At 39.3% G+C, this 17,731-nt stretch overlaps 2 protein-coding genes across 4 annotated transcripts in view; one reads left to right on the top strand and one right to left on the bottom strand.

Annotated features, from left to right (window-relative positions):
• Nucleotides 1–244: 244 nt before the first annotated feature.
• On the top strand, nucleotides 245–5,228 carry psme3ip1 (proteasome activator subunit 3 interacting protein 1). Of its 3 annotated transcripts, none has more exons than XM_055155494.1 (8): nucleotides 245–335; nucleotides 1,096–1,224; nucleotides 1,335–1,433; nucleotides 1,915–2,037; nucleotides 3,788–3,926; nucleotides 4,044–4,129; nucleotides 4,410–4,607; nucleotides 5,070–5,228. In XM_055155494.1, the coding sequence occupies exons 2-8, from the start codon at nucleotides 1,110–1,112 to the stop codon at nucleotides 5,087–5,089; spliced, it is 780 nt and encodes a 259-aa protein (XP_055011469.1). In that variant the 5' UTR covers nucleotides 245–335; nucleotides 1,096–1,109; the 3' UTR covers nucleotides 5,090–5,228. The 3 variants fall into 3 exon arrangements, with proteins under 3 accessions (XP_055011469.1, XP_055011471.1, XP_055011468.1); XM_055155496.1 differs by having other exon boundaries at nucleotides 4,887–5,228; XM_055155493.1 differs by having other exon boundaries at nucleotides 4,410–5,228.
• Nucleotides 5,229–6,789: 1,561 nt separating this feature from the next.
• cpne2 (copine II) overlaps nucleotides 6,790–17,731 on the bottom strand; it is a 32,766-nt gene continuing 21,824 nt past the window's right edge. Inside the window, exons 10-15 of the mRNA XM_020934945.2 lie at nucleotides 12,873–13,006; nucleotides 12,401–12,455; nucleotides 12,020–12,071; nucleotides 10,113–10,246; nucleotides 8,036–8,272; nucleotides 6,790–7,349 (exon numbers count right to left, since the gene is read on the bottom strand). Of these exons, the coding sequence (XP_020790604.1) occupies nucleotides 7,242–7,349; nucleotides 8,036–8,272; nucleotides 10,113–10,246; nucleotides 12,020–12,071; nucleotides 12,401–12,455; nucleotides 12,873–13,006 (720 nt within the window). The 3' untranslated portion in view covers nucleotides 6,790–7,241. The remainder of the gene's footprint in view (nucleotides 7,350–8,035; nucleotides 8,273–10,112; nucleotides 10,247–12,019; nucleotides 12,072–12,400; nucleotides 12,456–12,872; nucleotides 13,007–17,731) is intronic.

The raw sequence follows: 17,731 nt of genomic DNA, 5'->3' as shown, positions 1-17,731 counted from the left end.
TTTTGTGATTACTTTTTGCTATACATGCATTTTCTAATAAATTACTTTTACAACGTTTTGTCTTCTGAATTTACAATACATACTGTTGATACATACTGTCCAGTGTACAAATAAATAAACAAGAACATCAATGAATACATTAAGAAAATATAATGTAATATACGCGTATCAAAAACGAAAAGAAGAAATGTTGCCAAAGTAAATAACCAAAAGCGGAACCATTGTACTGGACGTTCGGTTTCTCGGCCAGGGCAAACCCATTTCAGTGTGACACCCGGCGTCATTGGTGTTTTTGCAGCTCCAGAGCAGAGTCTGACTCTCTGAGCGAGATTAAAGTAAGTCTTATGTTTACAAAACTTTATCAGATATTACAGTGTGAAGGTTAGCGTGGGTGTTATTTATTTCAAATACCAAACTATTCCTTGTTAGTGGCGCTTGTGCATGAGCTAAACAGAAGTGCAGAGTCAATGGTTAGCGCGCTGTCTGTATTTACAGTCTGTGTTAGCTCTGGTGGCGCTGGACAACTGTCTGTTATCACCACTGACTGTAGCACTATTAAACACTAACTCTGTATTTGGCTGTGCTTGTGCATTTACCGAAATAAAATGTGTAGCTTATTTGAGACAAGGATTGCAAAAGGTGGAATACTCTTTTAATAAATATTGCTGTCTTTTGCTAACATAAACCGCTGTTAAATACGGAAATGGTTTACAGACATTAACTGCAGTCGATAATTAATAATGGAAATATTACGCATTTAATGAGGAATAGAGTGATAAGAGCTACGTACAGTTGAACTTAAATATATTTGGGATTGTTCGTAACCTAAATGTGCAATAGATTATGTTGACCACAAGAGGGCAGTGCATTCCATGTTATTGAACAACAGAAAATATTGACTCGAAACGCAAAGATAATGTTAAATGTATATTAAAAAATAACGCGCGTGTATTATGTTGAAACACTGTGAAAAGGTAATGGTTAAAGAGAAATTTCAAACAGACAGTTCATCATCTCATCCAAGTTATTGCCTATAGAGCCATCAGAATCCTACCTAAATTGTTACATTTAGATTTGTATGCACTTTTTAAACAGAAGAGACCGTTTTCATGGCTGATGGTGTGGACCTGAGCAGGAAGTTTGTGTCCGAGTCGGAACTTGATGAAAGAAGAAAAAAGAGGCAAGAGGAATGGGAGAAAGTGCGAAAACCTGATGACCCGGAAGGTAAAACAATAGCCCTTAATAGTTCTTCTTCCACTGTCTTTTATGTATTATTTATGTATTTATTTATTTATGTATTTTATGTGTATTTATTGTATTTTTTCTTTCCTCAGAGGCACCAGAGGAGGTGTATGACCCTCGCTCTCTGTTTGAACGGCTACAGGAACAGAAAGACAAGAAACAAGAGGAATTTGAGGAGCAGTTCAAATTTAGTGAGTTTCTAAATAATAATTTTATGAAGACACTGATGAGCTGTAAGTCTTCGTTTGTACGGTTCGTTACTCCACCTAAGAAACCTTATCAGTCTTTATACAGACCATAACTATGATAACTGACCAATATAGAACTCTAAAGCAGCATTTCTTTAGTCAACACGACAACAATATTTTGTCAATATATATTTTTTTTTACCCCTTTTTTGCACTTTCTGGGTTAACCTTTGGGTGTTTTTTCTTTAAATACATTACTGTACATTTTTCTGAATCAATTTGAAATGAAATGTATCATTATTTCTACTGAGCTACTGTTTACAGATGTGAACACATTGTTTATATCGTGAGGCAGCTCAGCTTTATTGTGAACATGCTTGTTTTTTTTAGACTCAGGTCACAGAGGCGTATGGATTATTTTTTGTTTTAGAAAGATGTCATAGTTTGCCCCATGTGTTGAGCATGTGTGTTTCCATGGTTACAGAGAACATGGTGAGGGGATTGGATGAGGACGAGACCAGCTTCCTGGACGAGGTCTCCCGGCAACAGAGCCTTGTCGAGAAGCGACGGAGGGATGAAGAGAAGCTAGAACTGCAGGAATACAGAATATCCTTTCATCCACATGTTGTTTAGAGAAATTACCATTTTAATTACTCCCCATCACTCACTGACTAAATGAGCTAAAATGTGTTTTCAGCTTCTGTGTAGGTCTGGGCCTTAAAATTAAGTGCTTAAGAAGAGGGGGAAGAGACATTCTGCTAATTTTTGGAAAAACGTATTTAGTGAACTTTATTACAACTTTACTTCAATTTGTGAGCCTTGCTATAAATTTTAAAGTTTTGACATACAATATCAATATAGACAAATAGTTTTTGATTAATGGCTACAGATGCAACACAGATAACAGTATGTAAATTCCACTACAGAGGAGCAGCATACATGCAATTAAACCCCTTTCCAAAAGAGCAGCGTGTACCCTGGTTATGTTCAAATGACTTATCAGCAATATTTTCAAAGACAGTTTTAGATGTTCAGTCGCCAGCCCTTTAATTACAATTTTATGACACTGTCCCTGAGTGGTTAGCATTTTCGTCTCATAGCAAGAAGGTTCGCCAGGGCCTTTCTGTGCAGAGTTAGTCTGCATGTTTCTCCTGGTGGCTGGATACGGGTTTCCTCTGGGAACTCTGGTTTTCCCCCATCAACACCAAACATGAACCATGAGCAAAATCCTCCAGCCCAGGTGATGGGTCCCCTGAAGGGTCAAATGCAGAGGTCAAATTTCCCTAAGGGGTCATTAAGGTAAAGTAAGGTAGATTTTATCTCTCATATGTTACTTGTTACTACATTTGGTGGTTAAAATCAAATCAATCCAGTCACATCAATTATCTCTTTGTGGAAAATATTAAGTGATAACAATGCTAGCTCATATGTGAAAACGAGTGCATAGTTTTTATCCAAGGAAAATCTTGTTTTTTTGTTGTTGTTTTTTTAGTGAGTTTTCCAAGTTTCCTCATGCTTTTGGCTAATTGAATGCATCTTCTGTTGGCTTTACATTTGGAGACCATGCATGATGCTAATATGGGTCTCTGCGGGTGACTCATGATAAGCAGCTTTGCATGTGTTGGCAAAGGTACTTCAGCTCCCTCTGCACCTTGCATACAGAACATCACAACACTGCCAGCTGTCGGTGATAAGAGAAGTTCCTGTATAATTGGCATATTGTGAACAAATGTCATATTTTATTTATGTTACTTTTATTTATCCAATACAAATGCTTTTTCAAGGATGTCTCTGGCAATGGGTCAACGGTCTTGCTACCCATTTGTATGTTTAGGTAAATTGTTTATGGGAGACACTAATGAGGAATAATAAGCTTTCTCCCCTGTGAAATGGACAAGATGTACAGTTCGGGTGTAGCTGCTCAGCGGTCGCTCTGTCAACACTGTGATAGACAGGCTCGTTTGCAGATGAAACAGAAAAAGGGTTGTCGTGGAAACTGTATCACAGGCTGGTAACTACAGTGACAGTGAGCTTAAGCCTGCTCAGAGGTGCAGGTGTTAGTTAATACACAGAAACCTAGGGGCTGTTGACTTATGTCTGACACTGCTCTAATTTGGACCTGTCCTGTGGTTTTGAACTCCCATCTCCCTTTTTCTTCTTCTTCTGTCCTACTTCATGCCCCCCGAGTCCTTGTCTAACCCTTTTCTTGTTTTAGACCTAATCTGTGTCATCTCGTGCTTTTTCTAGCTGTTCACAAGTGTGTCACTGTTCACTTGGATCCTAATGTGAGCTATCAGTTCATCTCCTTTTAAACTCTCATAATGTGTTGTCCATGTGTACCTTAACTGTCTAGCACAGTGCTATTGCAAAACATTCAGCATCTGAAACCCGCAGAGAACCTGAAAAGAAGACGACATCTAAACAATCTGCAGGAGAGCAGCGAACCAGCCACTTGTCCCAGGCCCATTTACTAGCAGGAGCTGTAAAGAGGCGCAGGTACACCCGCAATGATGGAAACATTAAGGCATTAGAATTATGTTTCATTTAAGTAACATTTCTACATGTTCCAGAAGATTATGATGGCATTTCATCTTTTTTATTATCTCCCTGCAGTTCCTCACAGTCATCAGACAGTAGTAAAAAACAGAAGGTGGAAAATGCAAGTTCAACAACAACAGGAATGGGAGACGCACACACAGGTGGGCTGGAGCCAGGGTGTGAGGGGAGGTGTCAAGGGAGGAGAGCAGTTTATTTACAATGCTACATATATTAAAATGATCACATACTCTTTCTTTCACACGTTCTTAAACTGACATTTAGACTTGACCTGATGTAAACTTAGTTTGGTCCCATTCATGTTCTGGTTTAGATCAGAGTTTAAAGTTTAGTCACAATTTAGTCCAACCTTTGTTGGTGTGTGAAGTACCCACACACCCTTGATGTCATCAGTATAAGGGTTTTATGTGTTGTGCTGTTCAGAGCAGGAGCGAGGATCACCCGGAGAAGCCAGAGGAGCTGAGCGGCCACAAGGACCCACATCGAGAGCCCCTTCTGCTCCCCAGGGAGCCCCCCGGGGTGTGGTGCACCTGCCTTCTGCTGCTGTCTGCGTGGGCGTCCTACCTGGACTCTGCAATTACTCGGGCAGCAGTGACTCTGACAGCAGCTCGGACAGCGAAGGTAGCGTGGATGTAATCATGTCGCCGTACCCCCGGCAAACCAGGGCATACAGATAGATGCATAGAATACCTGTTGCATACACATACATATTCAGATAATATATTGTGACTGTTAATGTTTGCTCCCAGTGAATCCTCCTATTACAAGCTGTGACGTGAATTGACTTAATATCCAAACTGAACCTGTGCTTTTTCTATTTGTGCTTTTTTGATTGTGGCACTCAAACGTGACGCCTCCACCCATCCACCTCCATCCTTCCCTCAATCACATGCGTCGCAGTTTAAACCGGCAGCCAATCCCGCGCTGCTTTTCCTGACGAGCACCCGCCCCTTCCCCTCCATCTCCCTCTCCTCGTCCCACCCTGAGCCGCAGTGGCCGTAGGCTGTACTATTGGCTGAGCGATGTGATTGACAGCTATGGCGCACTGGAAGAGACTGCTTACACTGTCATGCGTCTTTTTAGGAGAGGAGAGCAAGCCCTGACAGGAACCACCCTCTGTACCTCCCAGAAACCTGTGAAAAGTGCTGGTTGTGTGACTTATCGGTGATTGAAAGATGTTCAGTTGTGTGCTGCTCTGCTTTTCCATCGGAGCAGGTGAATAAAGTACTTTACCTCACTCTATATGGTCCAAAGTTACATTTGATAAACCCAGACAGAAACTAGATTTAAAGCTGTTATTTTTGGCTGTTATATTTAAAAGCTGGTAAAGTTGCAGTTCCAGACACAGACCATATTTTGAAATCCTATTATGATTTTTACAGTAGTGCAGTGACATAAAATGATGAAATGCTAAGAGTGGGAATTATCAAATGTGTCACGATTTGACTGAGTTTGACTAAAAAAACATTTTGGTTTACATCAGAAGTTAATTAAATAAGATTACTTTTAAATCCTATATATTTTTTAAACTTAATTTAAATATTATTTTTAGCATTTGTGTCAACCTACTGATTAGCACTCCTAGGATTATTTTGATTAGTTAAATAATATATTTTGCCACCCTTATAAAATACCACTTGTAATGTAACTGAACATAAAATTTGCATCACTGACAATAGACGATGTAGATGAGGCATTACTCAGCAGTTTTTTCAGTCTGTAAAAATTTGTCATCCGCCAGTGACAACCGTACAAAGGACCTTAAAATGAACCTGATGAATGTGATTTGATCAGAATAAATTCAGTCTTCAAGAAAAACCCGCACCTGGAGCCACAATAAGACAGAACATCTTCAAGGTGAGACAGAGAGAGATAAAAAGCCTACACAGAAATCTGTCACACATTTAATTCACTGAGTGTCTGGGCTGCAATAAGTTCAGTAAGTTTGATTGCTTTGGGATTGCTTTAGTTTCTTGGTTCATGTGAAAGATGAAGCCAAGTAACACAGGCACTGGAAGGAGTTGCTATGACAACAAATGATATACCAAACAAAAGAAGATCTCACATCAGGACTAAAGCTCTTACGGGACCAACCACCAGTGCAGAAATGGAGAAAAATAAACAGTTTATTTACAAGAGAAAAACACAATGGGAACAGGGCATTTTTGTGAGCCTAGAGTAAATGACTTGCTTTGCCCAGGAAGGGACTGGTTATCTCTTTAAGCCACACAGTGAAGTGTGAATGGTTTTCGTCCACACTTGCCTATTGTGAATATGTTCTGATGCATTTTAGCAGAAGGGCTTTCGATTCCTGTCTGTATACGTAAAACACAGATTGTAATTAACATGGAAATGCAGTTTAATTTAACCTGAGTGTGGACAAAGACACAACTTTATAAAATTGGCCACAGTTTGCACACGGGTGCACAATAAGACGCACAGTAGCATTAGCACACTATTTAGCACTGCATAAAAAGTACATTAGAAACAGACCAAAACAGCATCATATAAATATACATTCAATAAATATGCATATTAGGATCTCTGCTGACAGGAATACTCTGACACTGTTAACACTGGTCTTTCAGCAGAATTGCATGATTATATTTACAAAATCTAAATATAGACAACTACTTCATAAAATAATCAAAGGATTCATGCTCTCATAATTGTTTGTAAACAATACAACTGGCAACATGCAAGAGAAACTGGAATCTGGATAGACAAGGATTTTGCAAAATCTGGCAACATAGTCCCATGTTAAACAGCTTTTAAGAGACTTGTGCTGCTACAGCGTCCTCTACAACTTTAATTTTACCCTCCAAAATCTTAAGAGTTGGTTGGTCTTCATGAATAAACAGCTCTTTTGAATTCACACACTCGTGCTGAAGGACGTAAAGACCTCAGCAGCGCATCATTCACTGATTTATTTCAGTGAAAGGGGGACTTGACAATTTCACAGGATCGACTCACAGACACACACATGCATGAGGCAAACTAACTCTGATCCATCCGTTTCATAAAGAGGCCAGTGTTCTTCCTGCTTAAGTCTGTTGGCAGTGTCTGCAAGATGCTGGACATACCATCATCACAGCTGCGTACGCAAAGAAATTCACACTAGATATTAACCAAACAACAGGGCTCGCTTCAGTGCGCAGTCCACAACTTGACTTACACATGTCATTCAGAACTGTTTCAGTGAACATCAACTACATATTCCGAGATAATGTACAGGGGACAGTGCTTGTTGCAGCCTCACTCAGGTGCAGGGTTTGCGGGCGGGAGATTTCTCTGTTTGAAATACTGGGTGACTTGCTGAGGCAGCTCGGCCAGGACTGACTTGGCCAGAGTCTCCTTTGGAGCCTGAATGGAAGACAGAGACGGAGCATTATCATACCATAGTTATTATACTGTAGAAACTCACTGTAAAATTAGGTGAGGGTAATGTTCAAAACTCATTTAAAGAGACTTCATTACTACATCATTACAGGATGTTAGAGTAATAAGTATATGCTCGAAAATTCTCCATTCATAAAAACTCCACTTTATCAGTAATGTTTAAGCTGACACTTCTAAGTCAGAGCAGCACTATTGTTCCATCAAACATGAGCCTGGGGCATGGTATCCTGTGGGTATTGTATTGCACACATGTATGAATGAAAGGTACAGTCCAACAGTTGCTTGTGTAAAGCAGCTGAACTTTAGTGTTGAAAGAGTTACAGGAGGTTTTAGGCAGCTCTCATTAAGCAGCTCCTTGCTGTCAGCTCTGCTGTGTGCTGCTGTCTCTCGCCCTCCCACCAACAGACTGGACTCATGCCAACAAGTGCGCCCACTGCCAGCCCACACAGAGCGCACTAAATGAATGTAACAAGGACAGTGTCATTAACCTGAGAGTAGCAAATCACCTAAAACACCTCCCCATGTGTTTATTATGCAAATGTACAACTGTGGTATAGTAGTAATAGGCTAATGCTGCTGTCATAAACATACAGGTAAGTAACTAAGTAAGGCCATTAAAAATTATTTTAAGAGTTGGAGTTGGAACTCACGTTGCGGAAATCTCTAAAAGGGACAAATTGCACGATGTCCCGGACGGCCTCCTCTCCAGTGCTGGACCTCAGGACACTGGCGTCTCCATCCAAGAACTCCATGGCGGCGAAGTCGGCGTTCCCCACACCGATGATGATGATGGACATGGGCAGTTTAGACGCCTGGACGATGGCGTCCCGAGTCTCGTCCATGTCACTGATCACCCCGTCTGTGATGATGAGGAGAGTGAAGTACTGCTGCACAGGGGACAATGCACAACAAGTGTGGATTAACTTTGAGAAGACTTAGATTTAGACTTCGACATTACACTTAAACTAGTAGAGCTTTAAGAATCTACAGTATATCCTGAAATTGTGCATAATCCACAACAAACCTACCCAAGATTTATATTAATCTCTGGCAGTAATCAGAAGATGAAACGGCCCCATGGACCAGCCAATTTCAAGTGTTAAGCATATTAAGTGAAAATAATTCTAATCCCACAAAAGGAGACATTGAATAGGACACATCTGAACCAGACTGTACACCAAGCAAACAGTAAAAAAAAAAGTTGTGCTTTTGCCACAGAATTTTGTGTGATAGGCACAGACAAGGTGACTACTTTGAACAAAAGCTCCCTTCCTCTGTACACACAGACACAGTGGGTGGGCTCTGAAGCCTGTCCCTTTAATGTGCTAACAGCAATGCTCATTAGAGGATCATTCTCAGAGACAGACACACGGCTGTGGGCCAGTGCAGGGAGAGTCGCAGGTTCTCTCATTATCTGCAGTTCAACACCAGACTGAGCCACAACCTACAGTGCCTCCACCTACTCCCACACACAAACCACATGGAACTACTACAGCCATATGGGGCTAGAGCACTGACACTGAGGCTGTCACATGTCAAACTTCATCTTGTCTGATCACCCATAACATAATAAAACCAGACTGACTTTCTCCCAGAGACAAAGACACAGCTCACAGTGAAGTGAACGCTTTTTAAAATTTACTCGAGTGTTTTGTTCTCAACGGGTGACAGGATACAATTAGGGACAAAAAGCCCTGTGGGAGCATAATGATACCCAACTACTGTAGCTTCTGAACAGTAAGGCAGGGGACATGGCACAGCCTCCAAGGAGAGAACAGAGAATAGGGTCAAAGTTGGACAGGTGTGTAAGCTACGAGTATTGTCTTAGAGATATATATTTCAATATGAAAAGATCAAAAGATACTGCATTTTATTTCATGCACCCCGATTATTGTATATCCATGCAACAGTAATAAAATTGACAGCTTGCAGCTGATACTTTGTACTTGGCTTATTTCTGTCCCCAAGTGACACATTTAGAGGAGTTGCCACAGAGAATTATCAGTGATTACACATAAGGCTGCAGACAGTCTGTGAGCAGCCAAACACTGGCCTGGATCTCTCATTTGTGACTCCAGCAGAAGCAAGGTGAGAAAAATCCACACTGTGGTACAAATGGCAAATAAATGTTTGGGTATAAAAAGAAAACTGAGGAAGACTTGTCCACACAGACCCGTTATATTTTAGTGAAATTACACCAGATCCCTGAGTCCCTATTTACCACAATATGACAGATGCCTGAAATTCCCTCTGTAGTGTGCATGTAAAAGTGCTCTTTTCCTCCTGTCTGTCTGTGGCCTAGTGCTGTTCTGCTGCTCGTACTTCAGCCTAAAAACAACAAAGATGATTGTGATGATTTGCGTTGGATCCTTCTATGACTAAGAACAGAACAGAGAGACTACAACAGTGGGTGATATTTAACTCTGTGCTTTTTCTCATTGGCAGCCTCAATTATGAAAGCACAACTGAAGCAACTGCATTTACAGATTGCACTATGTAAGAATTATATTTGAAACAGGCTTTAATTCTGCTTCATATATTTTACATTTATTTCTCCAGATACCAGAGGCAAACCTGATCTGACCCATGAAAATAATAAAATATTGCAGAGCTGAGGATCATAGGAGAAGAGGGAGTATAGTCTGACAAGAGAGCCTCTCATTGAAATGCAGGCTTGCCTTCACTACTACAGCATGTAAAATCACATAAAGCATGTGTGTCACCTACCGCTGCTTTCTCTTGCTGAAGGGCCTGGGCAGCAAAGCGTGCTACATGGTTGATAATTGGAGCGAAGTTGGTGGGTCCATAGAAACGGATGTGAGGCAGGCAGGCTGAGTACGCCTGTGCGATACCTTCCACACCTAGAAACAATTTATAATACAAGAAATTACATCATATCTGTTATCTGTAGTTACGTAAGATCTGCCAGACTGTGAACAAGCACTAACTGCACTTAAAGGTCCTATATTATGCAAAATTTACACTTGTGAGCTTTAAACTTTGTTACCTCCTCAAAAACGTGACTGGAGTTGTGTTTTGTTTCATTCACACATTTGAGTAACCCTTTATTATTGGCCTGTCTACATCTCCAAGCTCCAAATATTGTGGTAGTGGTAGTTTTCAAGATGACAGCCTTTTATCTTCAGTAAAGATTGCCAATTCCAGGACTGAAGTCATCCAAATGGTTCTAGTGAGGTGTGTGGAGTGTAAAAACACAGTGGAGCACTTTGAGCACTTTGTGTTACCACGACATCATAAGGTGGAACTGAGTGTTTTCTGCTTGAGAGTAGAGCTCAGCCTAAATATGCAGGGTTTGTGTGTTAAACATGTGTGAATGAAACAAAACACAACTCTAGGTATGTTTGTGATGAGGAAACATTGTAACAGATCAGAAAAGAGTGTAATACTAGTATGAACTTTACAAGCTTAATAAAAATTCCTTCAAATCAGTGGTTATTGTTTGGTCTGGATCTTTGAAGAGCACTACAGGCTGAGTTGGCCTTTTGAATAGAGAATGCTGCAATGTTCTCCCCGGCTTTTAGAAGATAGCTCATGGAGTAACCTTGGAGAGAGGGCTCTTGTGTAGGCAGATGTTTAATAAAGATGTGCTGTACGAGTAGAGATGGGTCTTTAGCTCGGGGTTGTGAATGCATGGGAATATTTAAAAGTACCTCCTCCTGACAAGATAAAAAGTATATTTCCTTTCGAGTGTGCTTGTCAATAAATGCATTTGCTACTGCCTACACAAATGTTAGTGCTGTATTAAGAGCAAGCACACAATAATAAATAAGTGGTTTGTTAGAACACAGCACACAACTCAGATCAGCTAAGATGGAGGAAGCACACTGTGTACTTACTTTAATGTGATTATGTCTTTAGACTCTACTAATGTGACTGGAAAGAGTGGCTGAAAATAAAACATTAAATTATTACTTTTAAATATGAACACGAGGGAAGCTTCTGACTAATCTATGGAGAATAAATGTGTTTTTAGACACAAGACCACAAAAAAATCTACTTAATCATTATTCTGTCAAAAACATCTAATATCAGTTTCACAAATTTTTACGCAGAATCACAATTACATTTAAAGGTCCTATGTTACACAAAATTGGGTCTTGTGAGCTTTAAGGCATGTTAGAATTTTGTTATCTCATTTAAAAAAAAACAAAAAACCTGGAGTGTTTTGTTTCATTCAGGCATATTTGTGTAATTATTAGTCTGTCTATATTTCCAAAGCTCAAAATACTCTGTTCCACCTTGTGTTGTCATCTTATTCTAATGAACATGTATGGATTTGGAGCACTTCCTGTATTACCACATGGCATCACAAGGTGGAACTGGAGCATTTTCTGTTTGTGAGAAGCCTAAATATGCAGGGTTTGTGTGTTAAACGTGTGTGTGAATGAAACAAAACACAACGCTGTATGTTTATGATGAGGAAACAGCATTATAACCTATAGTAGATAGACAGAAAATAGCACAATATGAGCCCTTTAAATTTAACGCCATATTAAAGCAAAGCAACAACATCTCCATGGATACAAGCTGATGAGGAAGCCTCCACCAGAAAAGGTACAACGTACATCTGTGTGGTTTGTTTGTCTTGTGCTTTAGTGAAACTCCACACTCACCTGAGCAGAAGGGGTTGGTGGGGTTAAAGTTTATGGCAAACTCATGTGAGACCTACGAAACAAGAGAATCGTCATCAGGTCCATCATTCAACATTCTGAGCAAAATATTTAGAAAATACTGTCCATCTCTCCCACACGCAGCCTCCCACCCTCTGTGTACCACTCTCCTTTGTCCTTTTCATCCGCACACTGCCATGGCAACACAGATGGGTTGACAGTTGCGTAATCATGTGAATATGCATGTATAATACTTGGGTTTCAGTGTGTGTGTACAGTTAGGGCTCGCTTCAAGCACCTGACACACACCGCAGCCTATAAGCGTTGAGTCTGTTTGGCACATGCACGCACCTATCAGCATCCACAACCACCACACGCACGTACCTTCCAGTCTGGTGGGAGTTTGGCGCCGAAACCCAGCGCAGGAAACATTTTGTCACTGAGAGGAAACCATGACAACAGATTAGGATGTTAGTTAAATCTGCATTTTTTTTTTTTTTTTCAGATACATTCTTGAGGATTTAGAAGGCAATCCTGTTTCACTAAGTATTAAACGTATTTACAGGAAGACAACACAGTGATTTTGGGATCTATAAAAAGAAATTGCAGCAACAAACATAGCAACATAGAAAATATATTTATATATATTCTATTAAAAGCAAGCAAAATATTCCATTAAATATTCCTACAATATAATATTAAAGCATTGTTAAAAGGGGTGTTTTTTCTGTTGTCTATTATGCCAAACTACTACAGTTAGTATGGAAGTAGAGCAAAAAAAAATTCAAGATTTTTGAATAGAAAGAACAGAAGGTTGTGATGTCAACCATGTAAAGAAGAGCATTGTGGTACATACGTGTCATAGTCTTGTATGATCTGTCCTACAGCCAGGATCGCTGCTAGGTACTCGTTGCTGCCGAGTGGATTGATATAATGGAGGGATGAGGGCTCACAGGGGTTTCCATTGGAAGCTGTGAAGTCTATGCCAACCTGAAAAGACAAAAAAAACAACAACATTTAAACATTTAAATTTCTTTCATTACCAACCAAATCTCTCCAGATGTTTAGAAGTCCTATACTACACGAAATTGATTCTTGTGAGCTGAATGTTGTTAATATAATGTTATAATGTTGTTACATCATCAAAAACATACCTGCAGTTGTGTTTTGTTTTATTCATACCCATTTAGTCTACATCTTCAAAGCTCAAAATGCTCTGTTCCACCTTGTGATGTCATGAAGCAGTACTTTTCAAGTTATCCGCTGCTTTTACCTTTTGTTCAATAGAGACTGGTAATTCCAGGGCTAAAATTTTTCAAATTCTAGTGAAGATGTATGGAGTTTAAAGACACAGTGGAGCACTTCCTGTATTATTAAGACATGACATCACAAGGTGGAACATAGTGTTTTCACTACTCAATACTACTACTGCAATGTGTTGAGTGTTCATGTATCGATGGTAAATAAATTCAAACTGGGAAGAATTAATTGCTGGCTTGTACATTAAAAAAAACTAACAATACTATGGCTTTATTGATACTTTTTAGTGACATCAAGCTGGGGTGTTCTACATGTATCTCTACTGGTGTAATTTTCAGCAGTTACCGTGGACAAATTAGCAAACACAGACAAAAATGTTTGAAGATAGTCTGAAAAAATACAAAATGGATTTAGACAACTAATTTTCAGTGTTAATTTCAACAAAAAAGGTGAGTGTGAGTAATTTAAAAACAGTTGGCTTGTGAATGTAATTTTATGTGCAAAACTTGTTTAAGCGCACAAATCATCTCAGCTGTTGTAGCTCCAACCAAGTCAACTCTTTAAAAAAATAAAGATCAGATTAAGTCTAACTTGACTTGAGTAACAGAGATTCAGACAGAGTAGTGCTGTCAGTTAGCTTCACACTCCCAGGGAATATTAATAACATTAGCTGCAAATATCAATACTGCTTAATATACCGTAGCACGTTTACCAACAAAACACAAGGCAATACTGTACACTGTCCTTTCACAATGACGAAAGTATCCTGAAAGCACAAGAGGAGTATTTTTAACACAAATGACCACAGGGATACACTGTGAAAGCACACAGTGTGTAATAATAATCATCTTCTGGAGGCCTCCAACACGTTCACACAAAAACTCACACAGCCAACGCAATAGGAGATTAGGAGTGACAGCCCTTTCCTCAGGCACTTTTCTGTGTTGACAAGAGCCCGACCCATGCACACCGCCTACCCCCTATCAGTGTAGACATAGCCAAACATCCCCCCTTTTGTGGGTGCCCAGACTGTATTAAAGAAACAACATTCTGCTCCACTTCAATGACCAAGAAAAGAGAAATCCAAAATAGAATCACAAAGTGGGGTTTAGGCATGTCGTGATAACAAATTTTAAAGCACGATATATTGCTACAGAGAAATATTGCATCACACAAAGCAGGATAATCCCAGTAAATTTTTTTTTAAAATATACAGTATCACAAAAAGTGCAAGGGGGGGGGGCTGCTATAATATTAGCTCATCAGCTGGTCTCACTTTGTGGAAACCGCTGACCTCGTAGCATTAGAATTCGTTTGCTCGACGATAGGTGGGGACTTTTTTTAATTTAACCAATCGCTGCTATTAGGTTGTGATGTATATAATGCAAGAAGAAGAAGGGCAATAACGTCTTACCCCTTTATAAAATTCACCAAACATTCTCTTTGTTCTGGCTTTAAATCCTCAATCTTGGGAATCGTTGCTAACACAGAATATGTGGCTCTTCGCTGAATGGCTGGTGCCCGGACTCGCACTTCCAGGGTTCTTGTTCTGTCTAGTGTTTTCCAATTCCTGACCTAGCCACTGGAGAGAAATGAAATTGAGCAGAGGCACTAGGTGGCGCCAGCCTGGCTACTACAATATAGCATTCTGTATATTTATTTCCATGAAGAGAGCAGCTGATGCCTCAAGGCCAAGTGAAGTCAGATCTGTGGAGCGGCGAGTCTGCTCACAGTGAAAATGCCTGTTGTTCAAGGTATTGTTGAGCAATAAAAACAGTTGTAATTGAAAAAAAATGCAAGCTAATTAAGTTTAATGCCTTACCGTGGAACATTCCAGGCAGAGCAATCACATCTGTATATCTATAGAGATAAGCAGGTGGCAGACCCTCCACTTGAAAAGTTACGTCAAGTTAAAAGCTGCAATAAATGAATAAATATCAGAAGAAACCAATAACTAGCCATAGAAGTTATTTATTCTACCCTCTACAGCTCAAATTTTATCATATTGCAGAAAAATGACAAAAATCTCTGAATTACTGCAAAGAAATGTACACGATAAATACTGAGCCCCAAAACTAATTGTTACAGCTTTCATATACTGAACAATAATTTGATCTTTAATTAATTATGGTGACTTAGGTAGGTTTTAAAATGTATGTACATATAAAGTGGAGATAGGGAGAGTAAAGCAGCAGGAAGTGCAGGAGTGATGGACAGATGCATGCAAGGTGACAGATTCAGGGTGATGCTGTGCCGGATATGAGCACGCTTATATGTTTTAGCAGGAAAAAGTAAACACAGTGTCATGATGTAGGTCCCAATTCAATCAGACACACTGGGAGAGAAGAAGTTATTATTTTGCTTTGCAGTTTTTATGTTGTTGTATTTATTAAAGTTAATTAAAATTAGTAGTAGCTTAAAGGTCCTATATTACACAAAGTGGATTCTTGTGAGCTTAAAGCCATCAAAAAACATACCCAGAGTTGTGTTTAGTTTCATTCACACATGTTTGAGTAACTCTTATAGGTCTATCTATATCTCCAAAGCTCAGAATGATCCATTTGATCTAATGATGTCATGAAGTGGTAGTTTTCAAGTTAACATGCACATTTTATCTTTTGTTCAGCAGCGATAAGAAATTTCTGGGCTGAAAGTATCCAAATGATTATAGTGAAGGTGTATGGAGTTTAAAAACACAGTGGATTGCTTCCTGTATTACCACATAACATCACGAGGTGGAACAGAGCATTTTGAGCTTTGGAGACTAATAAACCAGGTTTACTCAAAACATGTCTAAATGAAACTAAACAAAACTCCAGGTGTATTTTTAATGAGAAAACAACATTATAACAGATCAGAAAATAGCGTAATATGGGCTCTTTAAACAAAATGGGCCGTGATCACACAATCCACTTTCACATCCTCACAGACGATGATAGAAGACTCCAGCTGCAACTCAATTTATTTTTGGATTTTATAATTAATCTGCCTAAGTGTCTCAAAATCTTCACAATCACTGTTTAATCATAGAAGAGGTCTATGTCTTTGTACAGTGATAGGAACTACTTGGAAAGAAAAATTGCTATTCAAACTTATAATAAGCTTGCTTCAATGCTGATATTTGTGTAATTATTTATTTTTATGTTTTAGAGATTATATAAAGGATTAAAGGGCCTTTATTACATTATTTTGTAATACATGTGTTCAAAATGTGTTCAAAATGTGATCAAAAACATACCTTGTGTTTTGTTTTGTTTCATTCATATGTTTAACGTCCTGCATATTTAGACTGAGATATTCCTCAAGCTGTGTTTTTTAAACTCCATACACCTTCATTAGAATCATTTGAATCATTTCAGCCCTGGAACTGACAATCTCTACTGAACTAAAGGTAAACATGTAGCTGTTAACTTGAAGGCTACCTCTACATGACATCACAAGGTGGAACAGAGCATTTTGAGATTTGGAAACTAATAAACCAGGATAACTCGAACATGCGAATGAAACAAAACACAACTCTGGTTATGTTTTTTATGAGGTATTATAACATGGTTTAATATGCACAAGAATCCATGTAGTGTAATATAGGACCTTAAATATAAAAACGAAGACATCATAATGGTAAGATGCACTGTAAATGCCCTGGTAAATCTCCCGCTGAGGTCTTGTAGAGATGGTTTGTTCTTGAGGGGGTTGGGGATGTCACACAGCACATCTCTGTTGAAACCTGACAGGCCTATTCCCCTTATGAGCACATATTCTTTACATAAATGATATCAGGCCCAGGATGTGAATAATAGCATAAGTCATCATAAAGGACTCTTCTGCAAACACCACCACTCATGTTGCTTTGTATCAGTGGGTGCAGCACAGCTCTCTTCCTCCAGCTCGTGCAGCCCTAAGGAGAGACTTTCCCCTGGTGGAGATTAGGATTAGAGTCATAAGTCTGATTGAACACCGCACCCAATTTTTCTTTTCTTCTATCTGTGTGTGGCATTTTATATTACTTCCACTGTATCCAATACAGAAGAGACAACAAGATGTACAAGTAGATTTATTCAAGATTGAGCACCTTCATGAGACGTGTCCAAAACCTGAAAATATTTACACACCTTTAACACTGGTGTTGTTTGCAAAAGAAAGATAAAAGCACAAAGAATGGATTTGTGTGAGAGTGGAGAAGGCATTATATATGTTGAGAATGTATGTATATGCAAATGAGGGGAAACAGGAGGCAGAGGATGCATCTGTGTTAAGACAGTCTTAGGTGTGTGTGTACCCAAGCCAGAGTCAGTCTGTGACAAGATTAGGAAGGGAGCAGCAAGGATTTAGGCATTCTGCCTTAAATTTCACTGGTGAGAAAGGGCAAAACCAAAGCAATAAAATGCTGCTCATTGCCAAACAGATACTGGAAACAAAAAGCAGTGATGTAATATATAATCATGAAAAATAATA

The sequence above is a fragment of the Boleophthalmus pectinirostris genome, unplaced genomic scaffold (genome assembly GCF_026225935.1).
Source record: "Boleophthalmus pectinirostris isolate CB_2022bp ecotype Guang Dong unplaced genomic scaffold, ASM2622593v1 HiC_scaffold_2, whole genome shotgun sequence".
Lineage (NCBI taxonomy): Eukaryota > Metazoa > Chordata > Actinopteri > Gobiiformes > Gobiidae > Boleophthalmus > Boleophthalmus pectinirostris.
This window is presented reverse-complemented; position numbering and strand designations above follow the sequence as displayed.